The 16,517-nt window shown below is 44.4% G+C and overlaps 1 protein-coding gene across 3 annotated transcripts in view; it reads left to right on the top strand.

Annotated features, from left to right (window-relative positions):
- The window catches only part of LOC129702856 (E3 ubiquitin-protein ligase Midline-1), a 285,589-nt gene that overhangs the window by 162,156 nt on the left and 106,916 nt on the right, over positions 1–16,517 (top strand). For all 3 annotated transcript variants that reach the window (XM_055644894.1, XM_055644895.1, XM_055644893.1), the window contains exon 2: positions 4,220–4,935. In XM_055644894.1, coding sequence (XP_055500869.1) covers positions 4,276–4,935 — 660 coding nt within the window. In that variant the 5' untranslated portion in view covers positions 4,220–4,275. The remainder of the gene's footprint in view (positions 1–4,219; positions 4,936–16,517) is intronic.

The raw sequence follows: 16,517 nt of genomic DNA, 5'->3' as shown, positions 1-16,517 counted from the left end.
GGATTTATCATCCTTCAGTCCCATTAGCCTACCCAATACTATTTCTCGCCCAATGAAAATTTCTTTCAGTTCCTCTACTCCCTTAGATCCTCTGTCCTCCAGTACATCTGGGAGATTGTTTGTGTCTTCCTTAGTGAAGACAGATCCAAAGTACCTATTCAACTCTTCTGCCATTTCCTTGTTGCCCATAATAATTTCACCCGTGTCTGCCTTCAAGGGACCCACATTTGACTTTGCTACTCCTTTTCCCTTAACATATCTAAAGAAGCTTTTACTTTCCTTCTTTATATTCCTGGCCAGCTTCCCTTCGTACTTCATCTTTTCAGCCCGTATTGCCCGTGTGCGTTTGTGTCTTTTTGCTGTGTGTGTGTGTGTGTGTATGGATACATGTGCTCCTTGTGTGTGTTTGATAAGTCTCTCTTTCCCCACACCCTGTCGTTTATCTATTATATTGTTTTGTCCTTGCAGAGGATCCACATTCAAAACTTTAGCTCCCCCGTTCCCTACACAATCTGCTTTTGGATTATTTCTCTTGGTTTGAAAAGCCTCAGAAGATCAGACAGTACATTTTAAGCTGCAGAGATGATCTTTGATTTATCAGATTTAACAAATTTAAATGTTACATATTGCTGAGGCTCCACCCGGGACCTTTATCTTAAACTGCTGATAGCTTTAGGCTTGCCAGCTCTGGTTGGGCGCAGTCCTGCAGAGTTGATCACGTGTTATTTTGCCTTCAGCTGCCTCTTCATCTGATTTCCAATATTTTTTGTAGTCGATGGGGGGGAAAAATGCTTCAAAGATAATTTATAAAAAAGGATGCACATGCAATTTTTCTCCTGTGTGTATATTAATGTTGGGATTAATTGTTAACCTTTTGAAGGGTTGTGAACACTGATAATTGTGGCTTTGGATACATTTGACTGGTTTGCTGGAGTACATTAGAGGGTTATCTAGGCTGCAGTTTGTTGGTAGGCATAGTGTAGCATATATTAAAATTAAATTGCTGTGGTCTTCGAAAGTGCAGGCTGTGAAAGTGTGAATATGCTATAGCACATCTCCCTGGACAAGGATCTACCAAATGCCTGCAATGTTTAACCCAGTCAATCATTCGCCTCCAATTATGAAAAGGGGCAGTTAATGGCGTGTGTCACCTTTAATAAGGATCACTGTAGCTAACAGCAAGTTGCAGCCCTGCCATTGCCTGGAACATAGTGGATTTGTGCAGAGGTAATTTGCCGTGCCTTTGTCCTTTATTTGAACTGATGCCGTATGTACACATAGAACAAGTTGAACAATAAGAGAATGGGTCAGAAAATTCTCCCACAAGGGACCAACTAATAACTGACTCCATGGGTCCAAAAGTAAATCATTTCATTGTCTTGAAAAATTGACATTGTGTTTTACATATCTGAAAAATATTTATTCTCGTCATGGCATCAATGAAGTCTTGACTTGGACAGTATCCTCTTCAAATTAAACAACAACTTGCATTTATAAAGCATCCTTAGGAGCTTTACAAGACCTTATTCAAACAAACCAAGTGGAAATTAATTTCCGAGCGTCTCAGTGGAGGAAGGAGACTGCCAGCTGAAAGCAAGGCTTTCACTGTTAATGTGATGAAAATTAAAAAATGAATAAGATTTGAGTTGGAAAGATTTGAGCTTTGTGAGGACTGGAGGGATTTAAGCACACAGGCGAAACATAATGTTGAGGTGCTTTCTGATGGGGAGCCACATTAGGTCAGCAAGCACAAAGGTGATTAGTAAAGCGACCAATCAGACTTTGGATAAATCGCATCAAATTCTTCATGCTTTTGCTTTGGTCTGGGGATTAAATCAGTCATCTGTAATTAATTTTAATAATTACACACATTCCCAGACTTTAGCAATATGTGAAGAGTTTGCTTGAAGCCCGAGACATCTGATAATAGGAAGCCTCATCCCGGAAGGCTGTGGTGCTGCAGGTTTGGTAAAACTCGGGGTTTTGTGCTGGGCGTTGGATGGGAAGCTCAAGAGAATTGGAGCAAAGGCAAGGCAGTGGGATTGAGGTGGAGCTCAACCATGATCTGACTGAACAGAGCAAACAAGAACACATGAAAATGGAAGGGGAGTAGGCAACTTGGCTCCTCGTGTCTGTCCTGCTAACCACTATGATTAGACAAGCCCAGGCCTGGGCTAGAGCTATGATTGGACTAACCCAGGCCTCAACTCCTTCTTTGAGACAGATTCCCACAGCACTCCATCCATCCCCAATTCAAAAATGTATCTACCTCCACTTTTAAGACCCGGTGGTCCTCTTCCTGCCCCCAACACGTGGGGATGGATTCTGTGTACATGTTTTTGCTGGAGGACAACCTGACCTCCTGAGAACCCAAAGTTGGCCATTATGGGAACTGAGAGGTCCCTCCATCTGGGCTGGTAAATTCCTAACACTGGCTAAATAGGGACGTTGGACAAAATTGTTTGGGTGAAGGGGGAAGAGGCAGGCAGAAGGATTGGTGCTACCAACCGTTCACTTCAGTGCTCTTTCCTCTGAGCCCAGTAATGTCACGCAATACTTTGGATATTTGTTATTATTGCTGTTTATAGGGTCTGGGGACCATTATCATAACAAGTTACCATCGACACTCATTAGACTAGAGACAATAGACAATAGGTGCAGGAGTAGGCCATTTGGCTCTTCGAGCCAGCACCGCCATTCAATGTGATCCTGGCTGATCATCCCCAATCAGTACCCCGTTCTTGCCTTCTCCCCATATCCCCTGACTCCGCTATTTTTAAGAGCCCTATCTAGCTCTCTCTTGAAAGCATCCAGAGAACCGGCCTCCACCGCCCTCTTGAGGCAGAGAATTCCTCATTAATTGATGTTCGGGAATGATAAGGGCATTATGGCAGCAAATGGCAGGTTAATCAACGGCCATGTTTGGAACATTAGAGAGAGATATAGATGCAGCACAGAAACAGGCCCTTTGGCCTACTATGTACATGCTGATCATCAACCACCCATGTACACCAATCTTGTATTAAGCTTACTGCAACTTTTCCCTGCTGAGGTCTTAGGAATGTGGGAAGGTAATCCCAGAGTGTATTCAGAACCTAGGCTGACATTCTGCTGCAGTGCCGTGGGTGTGCGGCACTGCCAGTGGTGCTTCCTGTCGGGTCCCCTCCACTATCTCCATCTTCAACCCACCTTCAGCATCTGTTCCACTGTCACTCCTGGTTGAGGAGATGATTGTGATTGATGAGAACCCTGACTGAAGGATATGTTACCATGCTGGTGCTGTCATAAGCCGGCTACAACAACATGAAAAGTCGGCGCAGTTAAATGTTCTGATGTGCAACGGGCACTTCAGTGTCCTGCCGTTCACAGCTCCCCCTACCTCTGTCCCTCATCCCTAACCCCCATGCTGATTTTAATGAGCAATTCAACCCTTTAAACCCTAAGCAGCTTTCATACCTTCGTCCTAGGGATGACTGCAGTCGGTGAAAAAATAAAACCGTATCCAAAAGTTTTTAAAGTCTGGTTGCCTGTGAGTTGTCATGTATCCATTCAATGAACTGTTGCCAAGATCGTTTCCAGCTTTAAACCTCGTCAGTTGCAGTTTATGAAGCCCTGAGATTGTTGCACGGATGGGAGTTTAAAAAAAAAATTGCAGCCGTCTCCTGCTAATGACCCCGTGAAACCCCCTCAAAATGAAACAGCGTTTGTTGTGGGAGAGGTCAATAGGTTCGGCAGTGGGACGGGGCATCAGAGCAACTGTGCTGTTGGGTCGGGTGGCAGTGGGGGCCGTTGCATCTGGGGAGCGGGGAGCTGAGTACCCCCCCCCCCCCCCCCCCCCCCCTTCCCTCGTCACCCTCGTCACCCTGCAGCACCATGTGGCGGAGACGGGCAGCTTCCGCATGATTGGGCTGTCTGCTCGCGGTGTGCCAACAGTTCCCGAGTGGAGAGAGCGGGGTAGGGGCTCCCGTCCGGCTGACACGGGGCGATGCCCGCTCTGCTTCTCTGTCCCGAGCACGGGCATCAGGGGAGGCTCGCTCTGCCTGGCGCTGGGGAGGCACTGAAGCTGGGCTAGTGCTTGTGACCGTGTTCTGTGAGACTACTGGGAGGAATGGGTCACTGCTTCAGCGTAAGTCAACAACCTCCCTCAGCAGAGCCCCTCCCCCTCTTCCCTCCCCCTCCCCGTGCGACCGTCTAATCGAATCCTGTGTTGCCTTTCCAGATAGCTCACCAGCCTCCCTGGATTTCGCTGACGACACCGGATTGCTTTGCCTGAAGATGGAAACACTGGAGTCGGAACTGACCTGCCCTATCTGTTTGGAGCTCTTCGAAGATCCACTGCTTCTGCCCTGTGCCCACAGCCTGTGCTTCAGCTGCGCCCACCGCATCCTAGTGTCCCACTGCGCGTCCAACGAGAGCGTGGAATCCATCGCAGCCTTCCAGTGCCCGACTTGTCGCTATGTCATCGCCCTCAACCACCGCGGCTTAGAGGGTCTGAAGCGCAACGTCACCTTGCAGAATATCATCGACCGCTTCCAGAAGGCCTCGGTGAGCGGGCCCAACTCGCCCGGTGAGACCCGCCGCGGGCAGAGCCTGGACAGCAGCACCATGACGACGGCAGAGCGCATCCCCTGCCAGTTCTGTGAGCAGGACCCGCCGCGTGCGGCCGTGAAGACGTGCGTCACCTGCGAGGTCTCCTACTGTGACGGCTGCCTGAAGGCCACTCACCCCAGCAAGAAGCCATTCACTGGCCACCGCCTCATCGAGCCCGTGCCCGACTCGCACCTCCGTGGCCTCATGTGCCTGGAGCACGAGAGCGAGAAGGTCAACATGTACTGCATGACGGACGAGCAGCTGATCTGCGCCCTGTGCAAGCTGGTGGGGCGCCACCGAGACCACCAAGTGGCAGCACTGGCCGACAGGTTCGACAAGATTAAGGTACGTCGCATGTGATCAGCTCGGTCTGGCTGTCCTGGGAGAGAGTATTCCTGCCTGGAGGAATGCATCAGACATGATCTTAATCCTTTGGAGACACCACGTGGCATCAGCGGCGCTGTATAAAGGCAGTCTGATGTTAGTGTGCAGCCAAATTCCTATAGAGGCAACCAGCTTTGCACAAGCACAGGCTTGACATGTAATGCACGTCGCTGACCAAAGGAGCTTCCCTTAGTCATCAAAGGTCTGAAGGAAAAATCAGGAGTGAGGCAAATGTAAACATGCCTGAGTTGACAATACTCCGTCCATTTTATTCCAACCTTTCACAACGCACTGAAACTGACAGTCAGAAATGCAGATTGATTCTGATTATCGAGACACAAACATTCATGATTTGTAGGCAGTGCGATCGGCAACAAACATATCACCCTCAGTGCATGTTATTCTAAAATGGTGAATTTGTCCTAAATCTATCTTTAAAAAAAGCACAGGATTTAACTGTTACTTGACTGAGCAGCTGTGCACTCATTCTATCTTTTAACATTGATTTTTGTATTGTGTGAATTATTGAGCAATTCATCGCTGTGTTCTCCTGGCATTTACATTTGTTCTTGTCCCTTCTTCCGATGATGTTGTAACCACCCGTGTACATGGGGGCATGCTTGTAGGGGCTGTGTTCTCTTTCTCTTCATTGATGCATTTAGTGGGATGTTGGTGAAGTAAACATTGCCACCTTTTATTAGTAGAAACCAAGAACTGCAGATGCTTGTTTTTACCAAAGATAGACGCAAAGTGCTGCAGTAGCTCAGCGAGGCAGGCAGCATCTCTGGAGAAAAATGATGGGTCGAGTTTTTCTGACATTTATTGCCCACCGTGTGGTACCCAGTCTGCAGTGTCTGATGGATTTCTGAATGCACAGTCTCCATTGGGGATGTCGGTCCAGCAGGTAGCTCAGGAATTCCTGAGCCAAAATCATTTGGTAGGGAGGCGCAGCCTTGGTCATTGACAGCAGTGGGCAATTCATGTGTCATAGCCACTGGCTATTGATGAGTCTGAGCAATTGGCTTTTGTCTTCTTCAGGATCCCGGATTGTGGCCTGAATAATTGTCCGCTGGTGTGTCGTGGGGGATTAGCAATAGGTCGTTGCTCTCCGAGATAGGGGCCATTTTGGGATGAGCCTTAGCGGAGGGGATATATGTTCATAAGTTTAAGTTCTAGGAGCAGAATAAGGTCATTCAACCCATCAAGTCTACTCTGCCATTCAATCATAGCTATCTATCTTTCCCTCTCAATTCCATTCTCCTGCTTTTGCCCCATAACCCCAGACACCCATACAAATCCAAAATGGGTCAATCTCCACCTTAAAAATATCCATTGGCAGCCTCCACAGGTGTCTGCGGCAATTAATTCCACAAATTCACCACCCTCTGACTAATTAAATTACTTCTCATCTCCCTTCTAAAGGTACATCCTTTTATTCTGAGCCTATGGCCTCTGGTCCTTGACCCTCCCACTAGTGGAAACATTTTCTCCGCATTCACTCTATCCAGGCCTTTCACTATACAGTAATTTTCAATGTGGTGTCCCCTCATCCTTCTAAATGTTGGGAACTAACAATTAGAGGGCTTCATTGGCCGACTGTGGCTTTGGATTTTTTTCAGAGTGTGTGTGTTGTGTATATACTTGTGTATAGCACAAATACTTTGTGTTTTAATAGTAATGCAAAATGGACAATGGGGAAGAAGGGCCGGGTGAGGGGATGGGTGTGGCAAAGAAATATGTGAGACAGAGTCTGAGTAATAGGAGCTTCTGATCAGGGGTTACAGAAGCAAACCGTCACACTGTCTAACCTCCAGTATGGGACCCAACCAGAATTGGCAACTTACTCTTTATTTTGCTCCCAGTGCAGTTTTAGTCCTTCGTGTGTTTGACCAGCTTCCCTCAGTTGCTGATAAATTTTGCTCCACTGCTACCTGTGGTGGTGGCTATTGCATTCTAAACACTCACCCACATTCCGCAGTGTTATAACCTGTGGTTTCACCCATTGTCTATGACCCCTGTGGCTGAGGGTTTACAGAGTTGGTAGCACATCTTGCAGCAAGCTCAGCGGGGGCAATGACCAGAGAGATGTAAACGGGTCTGTAGCCACCTATTTTGCATACTTGTCTTGTGTTTGAGGAACAGCATTGGTGGCACTTTACAAGAGAATCTGTTTTTTTTTGCATAGGAAGAAACTCATAAATATGATGAGTGTTATGTAAAAACATCAATAAAGCAAAGCTGGCCATACTCCACCATTCAATGAGCGTGGCTGAGCTTTTCCCTCTGCTCTGTTTCCCTACACAAATCCAAATACCTATTGATGTTCTTAATATTTAAAAAAACATGGATCTTTCACCAGACATGTTCTTCCTTTGTGGTTGCTTCTCCTGCACCAAAGGCTGAGGTAAATGTGGCAAGAGAACATGAATGAATCGGCTGCCTACCTGATTCTTCCCTTCCAGTAAGACCGAGTTGTGTGTGCGCTCCCAGGTTCTTATTACCACCAGTGTGTAGCCTATAAAATTGTGCAATGGAAGTCCCTTGCTGACTGCTGTTGCCCAAGAGGCAGGCTCATCATCATCATCTGTCAGGCATCCAAGAATTGTCAACAAATGTTAGTCTTTCCAGTCTTACACACATGGTAATGAATAACAGACCAACCTACCCCTGTACCCAGTTGATTTACTTCTGTTTCTTTCTTCCTCGACCTTCCTTATCTCATCTCTCACTCTCCACATTTCTCTTCCAGCTCCCTCTTCTTGATCTCATTATCCTTTATTAACCATCTTGTGTAATGATCTTTTGTGCATTCCCTACACTTTCCCTCTGTTACTCAGTGTGCTAGCATTGCTCTGAAGTTACCGTACTAACAACTAGAGGCCTGTGTTATTGATTGGGAGTCATTTGAGCAAATCTCACCATCACACGGGGGAATTGAATCGCACATACTTGATAAATATGGGATTGAAGAGCTAAACTCAGTCTTGGTGGCCATGAAACTATTGAATTGGCCTGAAAACTCTTCTGGTTCGCTAGGACAGATCTACATGTGATTCCAGGACCCTTTCAAAAGCTAGCCATGATCTTCAGAGGGCAGAGAAAAATGCTGCCGTTGCTACTGAAACCCACATGCTATAAGTAATTGGAAAGTTAATCGGCTCCTGTAAAATTACCCAAATGTAAGATAATGGCAAAAAAAAAAGAGCTTGTGGGACATGTGTAAGAGAGAATGCGTTGTAGAGTGGGAATGGGATAAAAATAATTTGTCTCCTGGAAGCTGGTATGTATCCAATGGACTGTAGCTTTCTTCCATGTCATTGTGAATATCCAATAAATATCTTCCTCTTTCACCTACCCTCTCCAACATGCTTTCTCACAGCCTTATCTCTTTCTCCCTCAAAAGCCTTTTGCCAATTGCCTTTAGAGTCACACATAGTGGAAACAGACCTTTACCCCAACTTACCCACGCCCATCAACATGCCCAGGGCTACCAACTCTCACGCATTGAGCATGAGACTCACGCATTTCGTGCAATTCTCACGCTCTCACGCTGATCACAGAATTTTTCATGTTCTAAATAAATAAATAAATAAATAAATAGATAGATAGATAATAAGAGATAAATAAAGTCACGAACAATTCAATTCGCCTAAGGCTCCAGATCTCCTCCACGCTCGCCAATGAGAATAGTTTTCTGTTGGCAGTTTTTATCGTAAAGAACGAGCAATTTGATTGGCTTAAACCCATTGCACACTATTAATATGCATAAGCCTGACCTTCCACAGGAATATGATGAGGATGCTGCTTTACAGATTGCAACTTAAACAGTGTTGCTTCCATTCCAAGAGAAAAGTAAGGCAAATATATTTGTGATATCACCGACCACATTACGTGTGGCGATACATAAGGACCGTGCTAATTTTTGCGTGCAGTGGAAATGTAATTCATAACCTGGTCTGGGCTCAACTGGGCTGAGTCACTCCAGAATCTGTGTCCTTTTGTGTATTAATCAGTTCCTTGTTTCTACATTTTGACTTTTTTTGCAGCCGTAACTTATGCAAACCTCTGACGGAATTCAGTGGAAGTTTGCTCAGATTGAGAGGGACATTGACCTTGACACATTTAGCGATCTGCTCCAGAGCATCAAAAGAAACTTGGTCATTAGTCCAGTGGTTACATTTTTCAAGATTTAATTCTTACAGCGCTGGAGGATGTCACATACCATGAGTAAATATTGAGCCAAAGTGTAGCCAATATTTTCTCTGTGAGGATGTGGACCAGATGGAATGAATCCTTTTTTCAGTTTATTATTTCCCAGAAGAAGTGAAGCAGCAGCAGTAGAACTTATTTGGTGTTGTAAAAGCTGCCTTAAACGACAGGTCTTCAGTAATTGTTGCATTAATACCAGGCTTAAGCAGCATCAGAGGCGATGTGTGGTGCATTTAGTATTGCTGTTGTCCTGATGGAGCATAGAACACAGAGAAATACTCTCCCTCTCCCCTGCAAAGAAGAAAGAAAAATAACAGGGTGCCACGGTGGTGCAGCGGTAGAGTTGCTGCCTTACAGCGCAGAGACCCGGGTTTGATCCTGACTGGATGCTGTCTTTATGGAGTATGTACGTTCTCTCATACTCCAAAGATGTGCAGGTCTGTAGGATAATTGGCTTTGATAAAAAAAATGTACATTGTCCCCAGTGTGTATTATAGTGCTAGTGTACGGGGTGTTTCTCTCCCATCTTCAACACCCAGCTTCTCTCGTTGTTCTTTTCACTCTGCTCTGACCAACATTCTTATAAAGCACACAAAGCTCTGGAGTAACTCGGTAGGTCAGGCAGCATCCCTGGAGAACATGGATATGTCATGTCTCAGGTTGGGACCCTTCATCAGTTTGAAGAAGGGTCCACACCTGAAATGTCACCTATCCATGTGTTCAAGAAGGAACTGCAGATGCTGGAAAATCGAAGGTGCACAAAGACCGCTCCCTCCGCAACTCCCTTGTCAATTCTTCCCTTCCCTCCCGCACCACCCCCTCCCCGGGTACTTTCCGTTGCAACCGCTAGAAATGCAAAACCTGTCCCTTCACCTCCCCCCTCGACTCCATTCAAGGACCCAAGCAATCGTTCCAGGTGCGACAAAGGTTCACCTGCATCTCCTCCAACCTCATTTACTGCATCCTCTGCTCTAGGTGTCAGCTGATTTACATCGGGGAGACTAAGCGTAGGTTGGGCGATCGTTTCGCCGAACACCTCCGCTCAGTCCGCAATAACCAACCTGACCTCCCGGTGGCTCAGTACTTCAACTCCCCCTCCCATTCCCAATCCGACCTCTCTGTCCTGGGTCTCCTCCATTGTCAGAGTGAGCAACAGCGGAAATTGGAGGAACAGCACCTCATATTCCGCCTGGGGACCTTGCGTCCGGATGGCATTAACATTGAATTTTCCCAATTTTGCTAGCCCTTACTGTCTCCTCCCCTTCCTTAACCCTTGAGCTGTCTCCTCCCACCCTCCTATCCACCCGCCCTCGGGCTCCTCCTCCTCCCCTTTTCCTTCCTTCTCCCCACCCCCCACCCCCCCATCAGTCTGAAGAAGGGTTTTGGCACGAAACGTTGCCTATTTCCTTCGCTCCATAGATGCTGCTGCACCCGCTGAATTTCTCCAGCAATTTTGTGTACCTGTCACCTATGAAAAAAAAAATGAAATGATTCAATTTATTGTCATTGTCAGTGTACAGTACAGAGACAACGAAATGCATTTTTAGCATCTCCCTTGAAAGGGAGACACAGGGCGTTGCGGTGTGCCCGCGCCTGCCGCCGTAATTACATTCCATTACAGGCAAAGGTGGGTGAAGTGTCTTGCCCAAGGACACAACGACAGTATGCACTCCAAGCGGGATTTGAACCAGCTACCTTCTGGTTGCCAGCCGAACTCTTAGCCCATTGTGCTATCTGTCGCCCCCTATCCATGTTCTTCAGAGATACAGCCTGATTGAGTTACTCCAGAGCTTTGTGTGCTTTCTTGTAAACTAGCAGCTGCAGTCCCTGGTTTCTACATGCTGTACAACACCAGTGCAGTTAGACAGAGTGCTGCCTGACCCGCTAAGTTACTCCAGAAATTTGTATCCTTTTGTAGAAACCTTCCCTTTCTTCTTCATTCTTTTTGGTCAGCAAGTTTGAATGTCATAGAGTTTTACAGTGAAAACAGGCCTTTCAGCCCAACTTGCCCACATCGACCCACATGTCCCATCTACACTAGTTCCACCTGTCTGCATTTGACCCATATTCCTCTAAACCTGTACCTATCCCACTGTTTCTCATGTGCTGCACCTGCTGATCAGAGCCTGGCTCTACTGTAGAATGTAATTAGGAATGTAATTTAGCCTAACCTTGTTCATACCTAATCCAATTTAAAGCATAAATTTTGCATTCAAGTGTAATTAAAAGTCTTGCTACAGCATGCACCAGATTGCACAATTTCAAGCTGGAAAATGCAAAAGCTCCCTACCGTAGGAGAGGGAACAACCCTCTTCCTCACCCTCCCCCCGAGGGAGCTTGGTCGCTGCACTCCCTCAAAAGTTCTGACTCTCAACTCTCACCCAATGTTAGCAGCAAGCAACACTTGTTCTACCTGCCCGTGTTCGGCCCATATCCCTCCATACCTATCCTATCCATGGACATGTTGAAATGCTTCTTAAACATTGCAACAGTACCTGCCTCAACTACCTTCTCCGGCAGCTTGTTCCATTTCAGATCTTTTTTCCAGCCACCTCCAAGTTTCTGTGTTTTCCATCTTTCTTCAGTTAATTTCAAATAATGCCATCATTTCGAAAAAGGGAATGCTGGAGATATTCAGCTTGTCATGTAACATCAGCAGGGAGAAAGAGTCACAATTACAGATGAATGGCTTTTCTTCTGCTGTTTGTGAATGCAAAAGCATACCACTGTTAATAAAAACTGAAAATGCTGGAAACAACTCAGCAGGTCAGATACCATCTGTGTAAAGATAAACCGTTAACGCTTCAGGTCCGAGACTCTTCATCAGATGTTCTGACAAGGGGTCACTGATCTGAAACATTTATTCTCTTTCGCTTTGCACTGGTACCAGCTGACCTGTTGAAGATTTCCAACCATTTTCGTTTTGTTTTTATTTCAGTTTTTTAGCACCTGCCGTTTTCTTCACATTGCAGTTAATGATGTACTTCAGCATCATACTATAATGACATCCAGTGCAGTTGCTAGGTAGAAACCTCAGCAGCCAATATCCACATTGTTGGTCAGGTTCCCACTGAAAGCAATAACAGAATAGATCATATCATCTCTTTCAGTTGGCGAGGAATTAATAGGACAGCAGTAGACCTCCCAGTTCCTGTTCAGATATTGCTGCGGCAACCTATACTTCCATCTGGTAGCAAAGGCCCAGTCAACATCTGAAAGAAGACTCAATGAGGTGTCCATCGGTATTGGTCAGCAGAGTTTGCCTCGTATCTGTAGAGCAAACTCTAACCCACATTTCTCTGACACACTTGCTACTATTGTCCCTTAATTACTGGAACCACTCTACATTTGTCATAATTGTTCATATTTCAGTTTGATGAGCATAATTGGGAATTGAAAATGAATATGAATAATTTGTAACGGGGGCAGCACAGTGGTAGAGTTGCTTCCTTACAGTGCCAGAGACTGGGTTCGATCCTGTCTGAGTTTGTCTGTACAAAGTTTGTACATTCTCTCTGTGACTGCATGTGTTTTTCTCCGAGTGCTCTGATTTCCTCCCACACTCCAAAGATGTACAGGGTTGTAGGTTAATTGGCTTCAGTAAAATTGTAAATTATCCCTAGTGTGTAGGATAGTGTATGTGTACACGGTGATCGCTGGTCGGCATGGACTCGGTGGGCCGAAGGGCCTGTTTCCTAGCTCTATGTCTAATTGTGCGCGGCAAGTAAGGGAGTTGAACAGTAACAGGTGCGGTACTGCGGCAGATAAATTTGAGTTGAAGGATCCACGTTAGGATGCACAAAAAGCTTTTTAGGAAGCTGAGGTATATTTTTATATATAAGTGGAAACATTTTTACATGGTCATTCATTATTGACATATTTTCAGTTCTGACTAACAGCGCTGATGAAAAATTTAATGTCCCTGGTGGCCCGACCATAGCTCATCCTTTTTGCAAGAAGAGAGAAAGCCCATATCCTCAGCTGGACCACACTTCATTCAGGTGGAATTATTCCCACCTCTTGAGTGAAAGGGTCAAGTTTGGATTCCACTGCTCAGAGTGCAGGAAGGACAAGGCACCTGTGAATTCTGGGATGACATGCGGACAGGGTACATGAGTGGTGGCTGTGAATGCCAGAACCCTCCATCCCATTCATTATGTAAGGATCCCTTTGATTTGAGGCAAAGCAGCTGACAAAGAGGCTAAGGCCCAAGCACCATTTGAAAATAAGAGCAGGAGGAGGACACCAGGCACCTGAAACCTGCCGCTCCATTTAGTATGATCATGGCTGGCCTCAACTCCCCATCTGCATTAGTTCCCCATATCTCTCGTCTCTTTGATCTTTCAGATATTTATCTATCTCTACCTTAAATACGTCTGATGATCTATCTCCACAACCCTCAGCCAGAAACCCACCATTGGAAGAAACCTCCATGCACCTCAGTTTTAAATGTCACAAGTGAGAATTAGACCATTATAACACCTGAGACTTGAAAATAGCGTGAAAAAAACATGGCGACTCGTGTATATACTGTCTCAGTGTACTATTCCTATACACTTGTACTTAATTTAAGATTGTACTTATATATAGAATATAGAATAGAATAGAATAGTTTCTTTACTGTCATTGTAACATGAACCATGTACAACGAAATTTTAAAATGTCAGCCAGTCAGTGCACCATTCAAACATTTCAAGTATTAGAAATACTTTTACTGAACAATATGCAAAAAAATCTGTATACCTCTGTACATGTAACAATACATTACCATTGAACCATTGTAGTCAATTGATTTAGGCAATGAGATAGTGGGGGGCTGTTCCTAATAGAGGAATGGTCAGAAACTATTTCCATCAACTGCAGATTCAAGAACCAGGAAACAGATTTTAAATGTTGGCCAAAATATATAGAAAGATATGAAGTAAATCTTATGATGTTAAACTCACTGTCTGCAGATGGGGTAGAAATTAATTTGTTCAAGGCCTCTAAAGGGATTTGGATGGCATTGGAAGAAAAAGAAGTAGGTATGTTACAAAACCTACCTGAATCGTCATTGGGAATCTGCCCTCAGCCATGTCGGCGATTTTGGCGCTGTTTGGAGGGGGCGGGTTTAAAACGCGATTTTTACTAGGCTGTACTAATCGCACATGTTCAGCCTAGTAAATCATTAACGAAAAATCGCTGCAAGACCCGGTCGCAAAAGGTATTATTAGTTTTATAGGCCTCGATAATATAGTTCTAATAGTTTTAAAATTAGTCTCTGATTCCGCAACATCTCGCAGCCCCAGGGTTTTATAGAGCAAACAATTAAAGGTATGTACCTTATTTTTACATTAAATGGGGCATATATATAACCCTATATATCAAGTTATCTATAACGAATAGTTCATTTTGGGCTTTTTATATCCCGCAGTATTTTTCTCGGCATTTGAGGGCACTGATCCAGCGCTATGTCAACATTCTAAACCAGCGCGTTCCACATGAACCCACTAGAAAGCCGATTTAAATGGGCATTTATTTACAGCAATTGAACACTAAATTCCTTCCATTTGGCCTATAAATTAATGTAAATTAGATATAAAAATCATGTTATATTGTGAATTATTTGTGAATAATCTTTGGACACTTAGGCTATTTAAAAATGTTAATCTTTCCTTAAGAAATGGGCGTTTGACTATCCAAGATCACAGCTTTTTTGTAATGTCCATTGAAAATCAATAGGGAACAAGATGCTAATTTCCGAGTATGAAAATGGTCATAACTTTTTTAATACTTGAGATATGAAAGTGAATTTGGTGTCAAATTAAACTTATTGTTATGCTTTATCTGATGGGATAAATTGCAGACTTGATTTTTTTAAATCTCAAAATTTTGTAACATTGCTACTTGAAGGCTTTGTAAAACAGAAATGGAAATGACAGTACACCCTGCTCTACGCTAATGGGCTGAATAGCCTCATTCTGTTCCATAATATACACATATTCTAACACAGAACAGGCTCTGTTTCTTTTCCTTTCCCACACTCATTCTCCCCCTGGACATCTGCACATTAAAACCATCTGTTTCCAGGCCACCGAGAGTGAAGCTTTGATGGACTAGAAATGTGATCAGTTCATGACCCTCCCTCCCGCAGTCTTGCCGACTGCACGTGGCCGCGGTTTGAAAAAAAAATTACAGTATGGCCTCTCCTGAAGGCAGTGTGAAAAGATTTCTTTAATAAGTAAAGCTGCCTGTGCTTTGTTTATTGAGGCATGAAATACTGCAAGAGATTTTCATGAGCAAGGATGACAGACAATAACATGGAATCTTGCTCATCATTACCTCAGAAAATCCCCATGAGAATTATCCAGCGTGTTGGGGACCATTTTAGCCATCGGGTCTGTTTTGGCTCTTTTGAAATAGTTGACCAGCTCCAGATAGCTGTCATTTTTTTTTTACCTTTCAAATATTCATCAAATTCCCTTTTGTAAGTTACTTTGCAGCTGCTCCCATTGTTCTTTCAGGCAGAGTCTCCAGATCATAACGCCTTGCACAAAATATGTTCTCCATTTAACTTGACTTTGTAATTTCTGTTCACTCTGCCAGTGGAAACAAAGTCTCCATAATTATTAAAATGCTTCACAATTTTGAATAATTTTATTAAACCTCACCTTCTCTTGCAATTATCTTGTCCCTGTCATTTTCTATCCATCTTCATTCCGACTCCATCTACATCCTATCCTTTAATTTAAGGGTCTGAAGAAGGGTCTCTATCCAAAACGTCACCTATTCCTTTTCTCCAGAGATGCTGTCTGACGCGCTGAGTTTTTTGTGTCTATCTTTGATTTAAACCAGCATTTGCAGTTCCATCTCACACTATCCTTTACTGAGATGTCCTTGTTACTGCTCCTGGCTCTCCCAGGCCTATGAGGGCGGAACTCATTAGTGCTAAAGACAATTTAAAGAGGATTAGCTCTAAAGCGGGATTAGTGTATGAGTGTTAAAGCCAAGGCTGACCCATTCATTGCCGTGTTCAGCCAGAAGTTCAAGATTCAAGAGTTTATTGTCATGTGTCCCAGATAGGATAATGAAATTCTTGCTTTGCTTCAGTACAACAGAATATAGAAGGCATGAATACAGAACAGATCAGTGTGCCCATATACCATTATATAAATATATACACACATGAATAAATAAACAGATAAAGTGCAAATAAACAGATAATGGTCTATTAATGGTCAGAGTTTTGTTTGAGTTGAGTTTAATAGCCTGATGCCTGTGGGGAAGCAGCTATTTCTGAACCTGGAAGTTGTAGGCTTCAGGCTCCTGTACTTTCTACCTGAAGGAGGATATGA

The sequence above is a fragment of the Leucoraja erinacea genome, chromosome 13, assembly GCF_028641065.1.
Source record: "Leucoraja erinacea ecotype New England chromosome 13, Leri_hhj_1, whole genome shotgun sequence".
Lineage (NCBI taxonomy): Eukaryota > Metazoa > Chordata > Chondrichthyes > Rajiformes > Rajidae > Leucoraja > Leucoraja erinaceus.
Note: the sequence above shows the minus strand (reverse complement) of the source record. Positions and strands in the feature narration are given on the sequence as shown.